This window comes from Taeniopygia guttata, chromosome Z (assembly GCF_048771995.1).
Source record: "Taeniopygia guttata chromosome Z, bTaeGut7.mat, whole genome shotgun sequence".
Taxonomy (NCBI): Eukaryota; Metazoa; Chordata; class Aves; order Passeriformes; family Estrildidae; genus Taeniopygia; species Taeniopygia guttata.
Genome location: NC_133063.1, coordinates 54,639,160 through 54,656,419, shown reverse-complemented (window position 1 = coordinate 54,656,419; position 17,260 = coordinate 54,639,160). Strand labels below are relative to the sequence as shown.

At 38.4% G+C, this 17,260-nt stretch overlaps 1 protein-coding gene across 2 annotated transcripts in view; it reads right to left on the bottom strand.

Annotated features, from left to right (window-relative positions):
- SNX18 (sorting nexin 18) overlaps positions 1 to 17,260 on the bottom strand; it is a 45,578-nt gene that overhangs the window by 17,262 nt on the left and 11,056 nt on the right. Inside the window, exon 2 of one of the 2 annotated variants that reach the window (XM_002197384.7) lies at positions 6,759 to 9,754. The exons of the other annotated variant lie outside the window; for it this stretch is intronic. Coding sequence (XP_002197420.2) covers positions 9,501 to 9,754 — 254 coding nt within the window. The 3' untranslated portion in view covers positions 6,759 to 9,500. Of the gene's footprint in view, positions 1 to 6,758; positions 9,755 to 17,260 lie in introns of those variants that run through there. 2 annotated transcript variants of the gene reach the window in all.

The following is a 17,260-nucleotide window of genomic DNA, read 5'->3' as shown; positions in this document are numbered from 1 at the left end:
TGTACATTTCCCAGGGGGAGAAGCAAAAGAACATACAGAAGTATTCAGGAGATGGAATGAGCACTTGGATCATGAGCACACAGCCCCTTGAGAGCTTATGTCCTTCCTGTGCAGCTTCAGATGAAAGCTTTTATAGCATGGGGACTAACATCCCAGACTACTCTCTGGGAGGTGGGCATCTACATTTTGTCCTAAGGTAATGCTGATCCCTTGCTGATACCAGTGTGAATGTCACTGCCACCTGCATAATGTCCTGGATAGCTGTGAAATAATTTCACCCATGTGTAAGGGAAACCCAGCTCCTTTGGCCTCAGAAATCCAGGAACATATGTCTCAGGAACAAGCATCTGTGATAAGTGTGAGCTAAGGCTTGTCCTTTCCTTGATGTCTCCAAGTGCAGAAGAATGCAAGGGAGGTTGTGAGATGATCTTCAAGCCATTTGAGCATTTACTGCCAGAGGTTCCTCCTGGAAGGGCTGCCCCTGTATTTTAGACCAAGCAATAATGATTCTAAAGAGAAAATAGCACAACTGCCTTCTGCAGGATACTTTACCCATTGGGCATTCACGATTCATGAATACAAAGGGAAACCTACGGCATCTTTCAGCTTCTCTCTTTGGTTATTAACAAACAGCTCCACAGTCTGCACTTGGGCCATGAGGAAACAGACAATTACTTCCCCCTTCCTTCTCATCATCCTGCCCTAACAAGTTCCAGACAGGCTTTCCTCACCACAGTGATACACTGAACAATGTTGAAAGGCGCAGAGTTTGCACTTTATCTGGTTACTACTACAAGAGTTAAAATTCTTTCCATCTCACTCCCAGGCATGGGCATTCATATTGCTGAACTTCTTCAACCAAACACGCTCCTTGACTGTGGTTCAAAGTGTGAGCAACCAGTTCTTGAACTGAGACACACTTCCTTGTCACTGGATGTTCTGTGGGGTTATGGACAGCAGAGCCCAGAAACTTACCTATTTGAGACACTGAGAGACTGAAGTGTTGCTGCTGACAACCACCTGGGGGAATACAGCAGCTATAGGACAAGCTCATCACTGAGCTGCTCACCACTGCAGGATGATGCATTGGCCACATCCTTATGCAGGGTTTAACATGTATCATCACAATTTCATTTTTACATCTGACTTTCATGTCACTCAAAACAGAGCTTAAAGGCACCTTGCCACTCTATTTACCCTAAAGCAGAGATGCAGCTGCCTTTCAGCTACAGCTTCTTGAATGGATGCTGCTCATGGAACAGTCCGAGCTGTCTGACAGCAACTGTCTATGCAATCACAAGTGACTCCCACAGAGACAGTGGCAAGGAAAAGAAACTGAATACACTACATGTTTGAAATTAAAGACTTTGCCAGAGAAAGTAATTGAGCTCTAGAAGGCATGTTTTTCTTACCAGCTAGCAATTCTTCATTAGCACATTCAGACAGGTTTGCATTAAGCTCTTGGACAGACTGTTTCTACACAGCAACGACCCATAGGCACAAAGCAAACCTGGTACCACACTCTGACAGCAGTGACTTTACCTCTCATAAGCTTGCTTCACATCGTGAACAATGATGCAAGCAAGTAAGTTTTCCCCAGTGCTTACTAAAGTTCTGGAAAACTCTTTCTATATTTCTTACAATTATATTAAATGAAATCTACCCTTGATAGATAAGCACTGGCACAGATTTGACACAGCAATCAAATCAGCAGCATGGTCCTAAATTCCTTTGATATAAAAATTGGGGTAGTCATCTTGCCTGCAACATTTCTCTAAGCAAAGCAAAATGAAAAATACTGAATGTGGCAGCACCCTGACAGGATTGCACTGGGGGACTCTGACAATTATAATTTTGCAAGTGCTGTTTTGCAACATTGTTCATATGTTTGCAACCAGAAATTGCCTGAGAAACTGAACTGCTGTTTGTAACTCTTTCCCAGTCACTTTAAGAAGGAAGCACTGGGGTGAAGGTGATGGGTATGGAAGCCTCCTGAGGGACAGGGAGCTAGCTAAGTGCCCCTCAAAGACAGCAAAGGAACTAAATGTCTCCTGCAAGTCTTACCTGAGGGCTAGTGACTAGAAATAGAAGAGAAAATACTCTTACAACCTTATTTCACCATCTTCCCTTTCAATTAAAGAACTGACTAGTTTTTTTTCCAAAGAGAAGATCTTAAAAAAATAGCATGGAGTGTACCAACAGAAATGCAGTCACTTTAACTCATTGCAAATAAAACTTTGTACTGCCTCACCTAGCTCTAAAGTTTTTTGTGTATTTATATGATGTTCCTCTTGTGCACTATTATTTTCTCCACAAAAAATAGTTGTTAATGCCAGTTAAAACACTCAAGACAGAAAAGATGAAATTCAAAATTCCTGATTTTATCTTCTCACAGAAGGTTTTTGTGCTCCTTGGAAATGTCTTTTAAAACCAAAAGCAGTACCATTCTTCATTTCAAATAATAATGTCATATTGCCCAAAATGGGATGGCTTTGATTAAAATTGCAGGATAGATATTTTTGACAGGCAACTGCAAAATTCTGTATGTTAGATTCAGTTGTAAATGAGCACAGGAGGGGAATACTCTGGGTTGAACACTTCTGATTTGATGGAAGAATGTAATTTCAATTCACTGAGCCTGATACTCTTCCCAGTGGAGTAAAGAAAAAAAAAACCAAAAAAACCCATTGATTTCAAAATGAGACCAAATTAAGCAGTAAGTCTATCAGTCAGTCAGATACAGGAGATACCTTTTAACTTTAGAAAACAAAGAGTTTTACTGTATCTCTTACTAATTTGTATTTAAATCAACTCAGGCATGCCTGAGCTTTGCTGCCAACTACATGAGTCTGAAGTGTATTGAAATTACATTACTTACATATATTACAAAATTTACTTTTCTATGTGCAACATGTACTATCCTGCACTGTGTTACATTGAGAAATTACTGAATTACAAAGCAGCATCTCAAGCCTTAGGAAATGCCAGAAGTAAGTTAGCCCATGTGGCTAGTTCTGCTTTCCTGTGAATATATATCCAAGATGTGCTCCAGTGACATGGTCACTCTATGATTCATCTCAGAAGGCCTTTATCATTCCATTCATTGAATGAACAGTACCTGAGTGAGAATCCTTGCTACTCAACATGTGGCTTCATCCCTTATTTCCTAAATAATACTCACACTTCATTCTGAAGGTTAAATATTAATTTTCTCAGGAGGGATAAATCAATATCGAAAACTAATTTCAAGGAGTTTATACTTACATTTGCAACATTCCAACAATATGATCTGGGTTTACTATTCCTCTTTTGCTGCTAATAGATTACAAATGTTCTCCCACGTGTGCTGGTCTACCTAAAAAAATGAATACCTGATTATTTTTTTCCAGACAACTTTGCATTTGAAGTATTTCCTTTATCCAAAGCAGAATATGCATAACCTTCAGTGGAAATTGTCAATTCCCAGCACCTTATACAGCGTAACTCCTGGGTTTAAACTCAAGCCTACACAAAATGGAGAGCATATCAATGATTTATCTCACATGGCTTATATTGCATAGAGCCTGGGTAGAGATAGGGAGTCGAGTTCTCTGAACACCATTCTGCAGGCTGACAGCCACACATACCTGATCTTCACTCTGCCGGTCTTTCTCACTGCGCAGAGTACAACTGATGCTGCAAAAGAAGTAAGGATTAGCCAGACAACAACCTCTCTGAAAGACCTTAAGCTGATTAGGACAATGCTTTATATCATGTGCACTTAATCAGGCAGGGAAACAGTGCAAAAAGTTCTTTGACTATGTCTCATAAGGTGTCTTGATATACTAGTTACCACAGGAAACTTTAATTCTGAAATATTTTTTAATTTTCCTTTTTTTTTTTTTTAACTGAATAATTAATCTTAGTATCCCTTAACACAGGAGTTTTTATGTGCACAATTTCCTAAACTGATCTCCTCTTCCCAAGAAAAAAGGCATATGACAGAACACATGAGGCCACAACAACACCCACTGTGTTGTCTGACTGGGCCTGAATTATGGCATCTCATTCAGCCCTGAAACAGCCCTGTTCTTCAACAGTTTTCATCTGCCCATCAGAACACTGAGCAAAGAAAGTAACGACTAATGATGGAAACCAAACACTGCTGTCCTCATCACAAGCAGAACTAAAGCTGCCCTTTTTCTGGCTGCTCATGATGGCTATTTAGAAACAGCAAAAGGCCTTGGATGCTTTGGAAGCCCAAGATATTAATTAGGCAGTAGAGGAACACGCTCTTGTTGTCACAGGGCTTTCCCTCCTCACCATTTTCTTATCTCCGTATTCCTCTTCAGCTATCTCTGACAACCAACTTCTTGTAGCTACCAGGTACAACATCAAATTTGTGTTCCAGGCTGCTGCTCCTCTTCTCCCATAGCCAGCAGCTCCCATAGGCAGCACCTATTGACAGCTTTTTCGCTCAGCCTGAGGTCTGAGAGGTTCAACCTCCTCTGAATGGAGAGGAAAAAGAACTACAGTCAAAGCCTCACTTAGCTGCTGATGACTAAGGTTAGACTCAAGATTGCCTGGAGCAAAGGGGAGTTACAGAAAATATATCTGTCAAAATTGAGCACAATAGGGCCCAGAGAAACTTTAGTATAACTTAGAAATAGATGGACAAATTTTCACAGGCTCTGCAGAAAGCACACCTAAAGTTGGAAAAGATAATGAGTCTGCCAAATATCCAGTCCTTTCTCCAAACTATGAAAGAACTAAAGATTTCCAGCCAAATTGTTTACAGAATTTAAAAAGAAAACACTCTTCAAAAATTTTTTATGAACTCCTTTTGAGAAATAGCCAAGCAATTCTCACTTAAGCTTCCCAGAATAATTTGGTTGCAGCAGACAAGCAGCATGGAAGATGCTAGCTGGAATGGTGAAGGTTTGGAAAAATAATTAGGTAATGCCAACCAGATCTTGGAATTCACCAAAAAGATAACTGTGCCACAAGTAATGTAGGTATTTCCAGTGCAGGCAGCTAATTAAAGTTTTCTAAAACCAAGCTAATTTTATTTGCAACAAGAATGTAGAGAACATGCACAAATCATAGGGTTAACTCTCTTTTGCAAATATCACAAAAGGGATAGGAATCAAACATCTAATATTTTTAGTATGCTGCTAATTTCTAACTATAAACCCTACAATTTGAACAGAAATATTACTCACACTCCACTTGCTGGTGATTTTACATAGATATATTACCCTGATGGGCTCATTCCAGCGTTCATAGACCTCAGCACTTTAACAAAAATCAGTACTTCACTGGATCTTCTTGCAAATATCAAACCCCAACAAGCATACTAGATTCTTACTACTTATAAACACAAAAACTGTGATGCATTGAAAACAAATTGCATGATTCAAATGAAACAAAAGTGTTTATGATACAGAGCAAATTTGCTTTCTTTCACATTTATTTATTTAAATAGTTAGATTTCCTTTGGTGCTTCCATAGTCCCACACAATTACCATTCACATTACTGTAGAGTACACTTGGATCCCAGATCACACCACTCAGAAGTTGGTCAGACATAAGTGATCAAATACTTGGTCCAAATCCAATTAATACTGTAGTTCTTATATAGTGCAGCAAGCATTAATGATGATCAGTCACCCTACATCATAAACTCGTAGAATATGCTGAGCTGGAAGACACTCGCCAGGATCATTAAATCCAACTCCTGACCCTGAGGAAACTGACTCCAGACAGCAATCCTAAAGACACACCATATGCTGGAGCATTGTCCAAAAACTTCTTGAACTCTGTCAGTTTTGGTGCTTGGACTACTTCCCTGAGGAGTCTATTCCTGTGCCCAACCACCCTCTGGAAGAATAACTCTTTCCTGGTATCCAACCCAAACCTTACCTGACACAACTTCAGGCCATTTCCTTGAGTCCTGTCACTGGTCACCACAGAGATGAGACCAGTGCCTGCCCCTCCTCTTCCCCTCATGAGGATGTTGAAGAGCATAAGAAAGTCTCCCCTAGGCTGAACAGACCAAGTGAGCTCAGCTGTTCCTCATCAGGCTTCCCCTCCAGAACCTTCAACATCCTCATGGCCCTCCTCTGGATCTTCTCCAGTACTTTAATGTCTTCTATTGTGGCACCCAAAAGCGCCCCAGCACTCGAGGTGAGGCTGCCCCAGTGCAGAGCAGAGCAGGACAATCATCCCCTCCCTTGTCCAGCTGTCAGTGCTGTCCCTGATGCCCCCAGGACAGCCTTGGCCCTCCTGGCTGCCAGGGCACGGCTGGCTCATGTTTAACTTGCCATGGACCAGAACCCCAGGGCCCTTTCCATGGCACTGCTGCCCAGCCTCTCATTGCCCGGTCTGTCTGTGCCCCATCCCAGGTGCAGAATCTGGCATCAGCCCTTGTTGAAGTTCATATGGTTGGTGATTGCCTGGCCCTCTGATTTGTCCATCTCTCTGTAGGGCCTCTCTGCCTTTAAGGGCATCCACAGTCACTCCCAACTTAGCCTCATCATCAAACCCTGATGCAACACCCTTTACTGGAACTCCTTGTGCTCCACTCATCAGCCAGTTCAACTTCAACTCTATAATGACTGAGGAAAAGAAGAAAATGCTAATATAGATGTAGACTTGAACCTTACTGTACTCTGCATCAATTTAAACCAGGATTACAGCCATGATTTTCTGGTACATCAAATTTAACCAATTATTACACTCACTCTTCCTGCACCCAAATAAATTCACGAATGCTAAAGTAAGGTGAAGGTCATAACAGTTTATTAGGAAAACTGTACCTGTCTGGTAACATTGTATGAATACATATCACAGCTTAATTTCCTCCTGGACATGAACATGTCATTAATATTAACCTCCTAAAACACTTCTACTGAACCAAGATCAATTTCTGAACAGGTCTTAATACCTCCATGTAGAATCAGCTTGATTATAGTCTCATCTAATTACTGTAAAGACATTTACTAAAACAGTATCTGGCTTAAGCAAACATTAGCCATGGAACTCAGCTCAAATCTAGCTCATCACCCTGTCACATAAATGACATATGGGAAAGCAGGAGTACTGCTGGGAAGAGCTGTTAGGGGAAGTGGTGAGTTTTGAATGTAGAATGAGACACCATGAGGAAGATAAAGAGTGAGTCAGCCCTATGACTGTGTGTAGGAATATAAAAAGGTAAAAGACCTTAGAAAGTGCAAAAGGGCCCCAGAAAGTAGACATAAAGCTGAGAAAGACTGGGAAATTTCAAAACCTTCTCCTGGGAACCTAGAAAGTTAAGAACCAAGTGAATACATTTATATTTGTCATAAGGAATAAGAAAGAACAAGAACTTATTGATAGTTTGAGATGTGAAAAGGCCTAGATATATGCTTTGCAAAGACAGAAAAAGTTTCCATCTTATATAATGAATTATTGTGTATTGTTTGAGGTTCATAGAAGTCCTCTAGTTAATGTTAAACCCACGTGGGTCCTTTTCTTATCGGTTAGAGTATAATGAATTTGCACCTTTTCTTTTATGCTATTGGTTCAAAGAATATGTAGAAAAAGGCTTTGCATAAGCTGCCATTTTGTGTCTGATCTGGATTTGCATGGATGTTGTTATTTTCTGTGTCTCTTGCTTTTTGCTTGTATGATACAGACGGATAATAAATCCTAAGTCTGCAACCAGTCAGGGTCTCATCCCGTTTTGTGAGACACAGCAACTGTGGTCCTTATTTTATGGTCAATCTTGTTTGCAGAACTGTTTCAACAGGCTGGAAATAGAGTCTTTCCTCACTGATTGTCCTTTCTTTTACAAATACTTGCTTTCCCCTCTTCATTATTCTGTATTTTACTGCTTTATGTGTGTATTAGAAGCACCGCCAAACACAGCTTGTGCAAAACAGCTATCTCCAAACATTTGGGGATGAATCTTAGAACCAAAACTACATTCTTACACGTTATTCCTCTGAAGCAGAGGTGTGGGTTTAAACCACAAAAACTCACGATTGTGTGAAAGAACTACACATTTCTGCTGCATAGGAGAGGAATGATTTTTACTTAACTGTAATTGTTGCTCAACTTCCTTTTCCAGGCTTTCATTTGTTTAAGCTATTTTAGATTAATTCAATTAAACAAAAAAATAAACATTTTGCTTCCTTGCAAAGGTTTGTTATTTTTGTTCAGAACAAAAAAGATAGGATAAACAAAAACACTCTTTCATACTGACCTATGAGAAGGAAATCAATAGGTAAGAAATACAGACTAATTCAAGACAAATAAGCCATAAACCTCTTTAAAAGATAGTGTTTACATATCTATAAATGCACCCTGCTTGTCAAAAATATTTATACAAAAATTAAGACAACTGTTAACTCTTGAGTGTTACAAACATAAAAATGCCACCTGTTTTCCAAGTCAGTTCAGCCAAGCCTTCAAATCATTTATTTACTGATAATCCCCAAAAACTTTTAACTTAGTAAACTAATGAATCACAGTGGAGTTATACTCAGACAACTGGCAGTGCAGATGCAAGTCTGAAGTTAAACTCAATCAGCAACTGAACAAAGAGCAAATAATTTGAAACTTAAAAAAATGTTGCAGCAATATAGCTTGCATTAATATCCCCTTGATATATGCAACTTTATTATGCTAGTTCTTCAAATTTCTACTTACAATAATGCTGTATACAAAAAAAAAACCAAAAAAAAAAAAAAAAACAACAACCAAAAAAACCAAACCAAAACCCACCCCTCATTGTATTATTTATTTCAGAAAGGGAATTAAGTGGTGTATTTTTGTAAATGTGCTGAACATCCTAGTACATTTAACAAGTAGTCTCGATTTCCAGGTAAAGTGTGAATAAATTTAACTTTTCCCTTTTGAGTCAACATTTTTCATAAGAAAGTACTTGCTATGCAAACTGGATGGCAGCTGATTTTTTTTCCCAGTCAATATGAGGTCTCATCATCAGTTCCCATCATAGGCACCAACCCTTCACTTATTTAATCATAAAAATGTGACTTACTAGAAAAGGAAAAATAGAGTCTAAAGGCACAGAATCACATAGCTGCTCTAGTAGGAGTCTGTAAACAGAGAATTGTTTGAATTTAGGAAATCCAAATCTAGGAAAGTAAAAAGGCATCGAAGCAGGCATTTATCTAGCCAACTTCCTTAAATACCCAAAGGGCTTTGAGGTCTATGAAGTATGCACTAAATACCATATTTCAAAAAGCAATAAGGCAAATAGTATGCTCATTATTTCAAAAAAGTTACAATGGTGTAGGCATACACAGTATAACTTAGTTACAATGCGTGGTACTGTTTCTACTACACAGCCATATCTATAACTGTTTCCTTTCTACATAATCTGAGATTAAACCTGGTTTCCAGGTGAACACAAACCCATCCTTGTACCGCCATCTACCACTGGAAACAGCTCTTCAGCAGCATTTGCTCTGCTGCCTGGGCCACATTCATGCTGAGCAAAGTCCACAAATCAGAGACTAAACACTGTCATACTTGTGAAGAGCTTCTTCTAGCTTTTGTGTCACTTTTTGAAAAAAGAGTATTTGCTGTTGCAAGAAATGCTGCATCTGTGATTTAAAGTCCCTCACACGAATTTTGTGGAAGTGATTAATTTCTGCAAGGGTTGCAAAGGAAATAATATTACAACGTTCTTGAATGCCCTCAGCTTTTTGGAGCTCCATCTTCCCCTCTTCCACGTGCCGCTTACTCTCCTTTACTTTGGTAAGGGCTCCTGTGTAAAGAACAAAATGAAACAGTTGAACTGTGAGGACCATGTAGACTTGACTACTGAACTTTAACAAATGATTTAATAACAACAAGGATTTGTACAAGACTTATTCTCAGTGTATTTATAGGTGTGTATATACAAATGTCTGAACAAAAGACAACAAAACCAAAATTTTTTAATGTAAGAAAAATCATCGACCAGTGGATCCTGTGTAAAAAATAAACTCAACACTTTTTGAGGCTTAAGCATGCTAAAGTTACTAGAACATCGTATTTTATAACCTTAAAAATCAGATGGCATCCTTCAGAGAATAAATATGTTATCATTATACCAGTAGAATAGTAAGTAAAAGCACAAGAAAACTAGTCAGCTCAATTTAAGCCTACATAAATACCAGAAAAATAACTTTTTTAAGAACTGGACTATGTGAAATACCCCTTTTCCCAAGCCTTGTGAAATGCCAAAAGTGTATCTTAATACACAAAATCTTGTCAATACATACTTTTACTTTTACACTAGAGATACTCTAAAACTAATTATTGATTACCAAAGAATCGAAAAGTTTATCTTGAAGTCAGATGCCCAGGCAGACCCTACACTTACAGAGTATTGTAAAATGTAGCAGAAAACATAACAGAACTGACAATCCTCCCTCTCCTAAAACAGCTAACTGAAGCACACACATCGTGCAAAAGCAAAGTATCGTCCAAAACAGACCTACCCAAAGTAGAGCCATCTTAAGACATTCATACTGAACTCAATTTCCCACAGAGCAACTTCTTTGCCTAACTTATTTTATTCATATAACTAAACCAAATCAGACTAGTACAACTTTTATCATCTCACTAGATTTTTGTTCCTTTAAATATTTGTAATGTCGTAACTCTCCTTTCAGATTACACTTCTTACATGTGACTACAGCGTTCTGCCTGAAGGCCAAGGGCAGTGTCTGTCTCTGGGGACTTGGAGGCAGAGGCAGCGTTCCACACCTTCCTGGCTCCCATGGCACGACAGTGGCATGGCTAAGAGCTTGGCACTGTCTGCTTCTGCTGATTAACCTCATCATCTCCAGCCTGGCTCCAAAAACATCACTGAAAAACCTTTTCCACATGCAGTAGTGCCAGCAGTGACACTGTGCCAGAAGATCTGTATGTTTCCCTCTAAGGAGTAAGGAACCTGTGAGGTAGGGGGGTATGATCTGAAAAACACTTAATCCCTTCTCCTACAAAAAGAACACTTCTTTCAACAAATTTAGGCTTAGCAAAAATGTTTCTGCGCTCTGTGGACATGACAGGAACTGATGCACAGTTGTGAAAAACTGAAATTTGTGACTTACTGGAAGCCAGATGTAGCTGGTTAAATAAACATGACAACTCTTCAGTTGTGATGTGGGAAACAGCTTTAGACTGTTTATTTCTAAGATGACCAAACTGGAAAAGAAATCCTGAAATTCACAACATCAGCAGCTGAAAGCATAAGTAAACTCTGGAGCATGTATAATCTTCAGATTATTTTACATCAATAAAAAGCACACATTACCAAACAAGACTGCCCTCCAGATTAGATATATTATGCAATTTTTTGCTTTTAAAAAAACAAACAAACAAAAAACCCCCAAAGATTTATAATTAGTGAAGGAATCCAGTAGGAAAAGTACAGTACAATCATTAACATTGCTCTATTAATGCATGTAGATCATACTGGTCCTTAGTGGAATTTCCTTTAAAACCTGGATAGACTATAACCAGATGTGAGCAATAGATGACAAAACTCATACATATGCTTAAACATAAATAAAACATCTTTATTGTTTGGGCTTTTGTTTTTTGTGTTTTTTTTTTTTTTTTGAAATGCCTTTAAACAAAGCTTTTAATTATTTGTAATATAATTAATCTTAAAATAACTTCATAGAGGGATAATTTTATCTTATTTTAGGACAAGCAAAGAATTCTCCCTGAACAGAGAAAAATCCACTAAAGCCATGTGCTTTTCTCTAAGACGACATTAATTATTTGTACCAAAATGTCATTTTTAAGCTGTTCAGCATCTACTGGAGATTGCAAGACTTAGTTTTCATGGCTTTGAAAGCAGCTTAAGTAACAAAAAACCTCCCAAATTTCTTCCAAACACCTTTCCATAATCTACACTTCTAGTACTTTAATCTATGTGAGCAAAACCCTGAGCTGGAACAGAGATTTATTGATATGGAAAGTTCAGTGATTCATCCTACAGTGAACAGGAGAAGACAGAAAATTGGGGACTGGAGAGCAGCCTGTCGCCATCAGAGGTAACAGAGATGCCTCAGTGGGTGATGGTAACCTTTGATGACCCCAGTTCACAACTCTGGACCTGCTGCACCCCAGGCTGTACACCATGAACTCCCCCAGCTCCACCCTCACTAATTGATCCATCACACTCAACGCCTGATCTGGCACCCCACAGCTCCTGCTGCCACCCTTGGGTGGGATGCTGGTGTAAGCAAAGCCCACTGGTCTAGAAGTACACCTGCAGAAATTTCTTCTGGTTTCTGATTTTAATTATGTGAATACCTAGTATTGGTTTGGACAATAAAAAAATGGAAGATATATTTAAAAGAAGAGAAGGCTGAATCACAGCAGTCCAAAAAAAGGTTAAAACATATTTTAGGAAAAAGAAACAGATGGAGCTACCTCCCAATGCATACTAACTCAAGGAATCCTCCTGCAGAGTACATGCCTGGGATAAATATACACCAGTGCACAGTTCCCAGAAGGATGGAACACATAAAAATAAGTTCTTGGACATTTTTTTAGATCCAGATGTACAAATTCTGTTCAATCTTGCTCATGCATTTAAAGACCTTCTGTCAGGAGTAACTTCCCAGTGATCAGGACTAGCTTTCAACAAGTGAAGAGGGCTTAGATTAAAAATGATGCAAAAAACTGTGCCACATCTATTTCTGTTCTTAAAAGTGGGGAAAAGCTTATAGTAATGCTGTTTGTCATTGCCTAAATCCTTACAGTAAACAGACTCCTGTGCTCACTGCAGCTAAGGGTTTAAAAGGAACTCAGATTTCAGTTCTTGTTTTGAAATATGAAATTAGACAACACAACAGGATAAAAACACATTCAACAAGGGACATTCATGCTAGCAAAATTTGTGCTAGTGTATCATGCTAGAACCCAAGAAACCAGGGACAATGCAGAGTTCTCAATAGAAATAAGTAATTTCAAGCCATAAAACAGTGTACTAACAGCGACTTAAACGAGTGCTGAGGAGTCATGAGGAAAAAAATAAGTGTATTGAGACAGCAAGCTACTCACGCAAACATCAGATTGCTATGTGGTAGGAAGAGTTATATACATTCAGGAAAAAAAAAACAAGTCCTGATTTGGGTCAAACATATTTTTACATCATCTGCATTTTTTTTCCAGTAACAAATGTTTTGAGATTGTGTGAAGTGTCAAATAAGGATGTTTTTGTCCATACACTCAATATTCCTCCACACGAAGTACATGTGTACTCCTTTGAACCCATGCTGATGTATATGTGTTTCCAAGTCCAATCTGCAGCCTGCAGTGTGGCCAGAAGGCAGAAGTTTAGGGGTTCCTCTCTTGCAGACTGCAATCCAGACTGCTTTTCACTGAACTCCTTAGTCTCCCTAGGAAGGGAGGCTTGCTCTGTGCCTACCAGCACATGCAATCAGAAGCCACAAAGCAGTGATACCTGCTATGGATGTACCGTCTCTCCCTTTCCATCTCTTCTCAAAACACCCAAACATCAGCTCTCAAGTGCTGCTTGCAACAGGTAGAGTGAAACATCAGCCGTGTCCAAAGCTACTAATCCACACAAAGAATTCTTCAGGGTAAGAGCCATTTTTTTGCTTTCCATTTGCACAGTGTTTACTACAATGACATCTGTTTCATGGCAGGTCTTTCTCCATTCTTAAAAAACACAAACAGTACATTGCTGTAACAGCAACAATTTAACTGCATACAGTAATGCATATGGATGAAACACAAAGCAGAATCAGTTCAACACAGCTGAATACAGCACCTGAAGCGCTGGTAAGCACCAGCTGAAATCACTAGGGTCTGAAATTCACAGTCAGTCTCTAGAATCCATTAAGTCACCAATACACTGAAGTCTTCAGTATCTCACATCAAAATATCCAACTTCAAAACTCACCCAGCTTGTAAGAGCCAGCAGGTTAATTTTTTTATATCCTATGATTGTAATGCCTTCCACTTCAGTGATAAATTATACTAAAACAGAGCAAACACATTTTTTTGCAATTGCTCAGCAGCTGTAAGTCACCTCAGAAAGCTTGTGCAAATAAAATTATCTGTGCAATAAGTATTTCATCCTTCTACTACCAGCAAGATACAAAATAGCATTTAGTGCACTACTTACTAGAAGAAAAAACAACACCCATTTCCACACCATTCATCTGTCCAGCATATTAAACACTCTAACAGGATGCATGATGTGTCCTTCAAAGCACCTTAATGATGAGAGAACTTTGAACTTGTCAAACAACTTCCTTTGCTTTACTTTTCTTACAAGAAATATAAGAAACCATCTCTAATGGAAAAGGAAAAAAACATATTAATATGTTGCTTTCATCAAAGGATGTAGAAGCAGATAATGTAACTAGAAATATTTTCTTTTTCCTTACTTAATGATAAGATTATTTAACCATAGATCTTTGCTTAAAGATTTGAAAAAGCAAACCCTAGGTAGCTCACGTGCATAGAAACAACATTATTTCCAATCCAGCAGAGTGCTGCCAGAGCAAGTTGGTCTACACGGTTGTCTCTCTTACTCTTGATCTAGCAAAGATGATGTTACAAGATGTCTAAATGACTAATCCAATAAAAGAATGTAAGTGGCCTGGGGAGACAGATGATGCCTTAGCTTTATCATTGGCTTAGCTATGTGATCAGATCAGCCCTGGGTTACACAATCAGTACAACACAAGGGAAATTGCAGAAGCATTTCATGACTGTCCTGTTTTCAGCAAGGGTAGAGTTAATTTCTTCTCAGTACTGTTACAGTGCTGATTCACAATGAGAATGGTGTTGATAACACACTGGGGTTTTGGGGTTTTTGTTATGGCATGTTTATTCCAAGTCAAGGACTTCTTTTTCTCACTCCTAGTCTTGTGTTCCGCCAGTGAGGAGGTGCACGAAAGAAAACTGGAGATAGTTGGACAGATGATTGGAACTGACCATAGGAACATTTTACACCACAGAAGCCATGCCCAGGACATACATTAAGGGGAGTTACCCAGAAGCATGGCAGATCTGGGTTTGGAAGGGGGGGTCTGGCATCAGTCAGTGGGTGGTGAGCAATTGCATTGTGCATCACCTGCTTTTTTATTATCATTATTACTATTTACCATTATTACTGCATTTTACTTTAGCATAAATTATTAAACAGTTCTTATCTCAACATACAGATTTTACTTCAAGTCTCCTCGCCATTCCACTGGGGTTGGGGTGGGGGGAGAAAGAGGAAAGGGTTGAGCGAGTGATTGCACGATGCCTAATTTCCAGCTGTGCTCAAACCATGACAATGACATAACACACAGCATGTAATCCGACTCTGAAAAAATCCAAAACTTCTCCTTCTCAACTGAAAGTTAAATAGTTTGTAATAGAACAGATTTTGCTACACTGACAGATTATTTTCTCAAGAATGCTCTGAGCACCGATTAACAAAAGCAGCCTACACTGAGATTCTGCAAATTCTTTACATTTTCCCACCAAGATTTATAATGGAAAGCAGTATAATAGGAATTTGCCTGAAATTAAAACAAGAAGACTTTTTCAGTAGTCACTGAACTAAAAGAAATGTCACAAGGGAAAGTTACAGTTACAGTTATTAATATCGGAATAAGTTGCTTTTTAAAAATCTAGTTTTACAGTTTTACATTAAAAAAAAGCAAGTGATTTTCAAAACCAAAGGCAAAATTCTGCTACTTGCTTTTGGTAAGTGCCAGCACAATAGTTTTAAAATTCAGTCTTGGCATTTAAAAGATGACATTCTTCTCCTTTAGGGCACAAAACCACTCTAACAACCTTCCCTTTTCCATAGTGAAATGTCAGAAATATAAAATTCAAATACATCAAACTGCAATTACTTTAGTATTATAGAGGTTTTTGTAGATACATGACAATGGCTATAATGCTTTTAGAACTGCAGCCTAACAATAGTTAAAGTGAGCTTTGTTTTTAGTGTTTCCCATTACTTACAAAAAGCCCAGAATAACATAGTACTATTCTGAAAATTTAGGTTTATAAATTACAGCACTCTGCTAACAACTAGATCGACACTGATTGACTACAGTGTTATTAAAATCAGACATAATTATTTGCTCTTTCAGTTACCCCATTGCAAAACTTATTGAAAGTTGACACAAAAAACCACATTCTTCAGTTCAAAATGAAGACACTTTTTAATATACACAAGTCAAGAGCTCACACACAAAACAGCCTCTGCTAGATATTTCAGAACATTAGCTAGATATTTCAGAACATTAATTAACCTCATCTGATGGTCTTAACTTATAAATTGATTTAATTAACATAAACCAAATTAATAATGATGCCAGAATGCACAGCGTAAAAAATCAATTTTTCAAAACTACCAGGGTTACTGGTAGTCTAACTAATGTCTAACTAATATTTTTTAAAATTTTAAATAACATTATTTTTAACATCTGATCAGACTCATTGAGTCTGAGCATACATCTGTCAGTTAGTGTACACAGAGGAAGAGCATACAGAGCTGATTCATTTATCCAAATCTACAAGGGCTATAATCATACCTGTGCATGTTCAGAGAGTGTAAAATGATCACACTACTGAAAAGATATTTAAATCTCCACACTGTCAATGTGCATTTCAGTCCAGAGTACGTACCCCAGAGGAATCTATGAGCCTTGGTGTGTAGCACCTCCAGTACAAATGTTTTGCTGGGCCATGCTACAATCACACTGCTTATGTGAGCAGAGGCCAGAGGTTGCCTTTGGAGGAGTTGATAATAGAAAACATGAGCAACATGGTCGAATAAATGAAAGTAACATCACAGAATTATCATTTTAATGCATCTACCACCCCACATAATGCCATTAACAAATTTTTTAAAACCCCAACAAAACATAATGCTAGGTAGCCACATAGAAAAAGTGTGTAAAATGAGATTAGTATTTTTCCATTAAAATTTTGAATGCAGAGATGTTAAAACTGCTACCTTTTGACGCACTGTACACTACCTGTCTTCTAAGCAAACAAATGACCTTATTTTAGACACTTAGGCATGCTTAATCTGTGTTTGTGAATAGTTTTGTCTTTACAAGCATCTACAGTGATGTCTGAAAGGAGGCCCATCAGGAATCATTTGACTGTAAAATCCAATTAAACTATGTGTACAGCTGTCTGTTACCACAAACATAACATTTTGCACCACAGCCTGAGAGGCAAATGCTAACTAATGCTGGGTTTGCCCAGTTCTAAGGCACTCTGT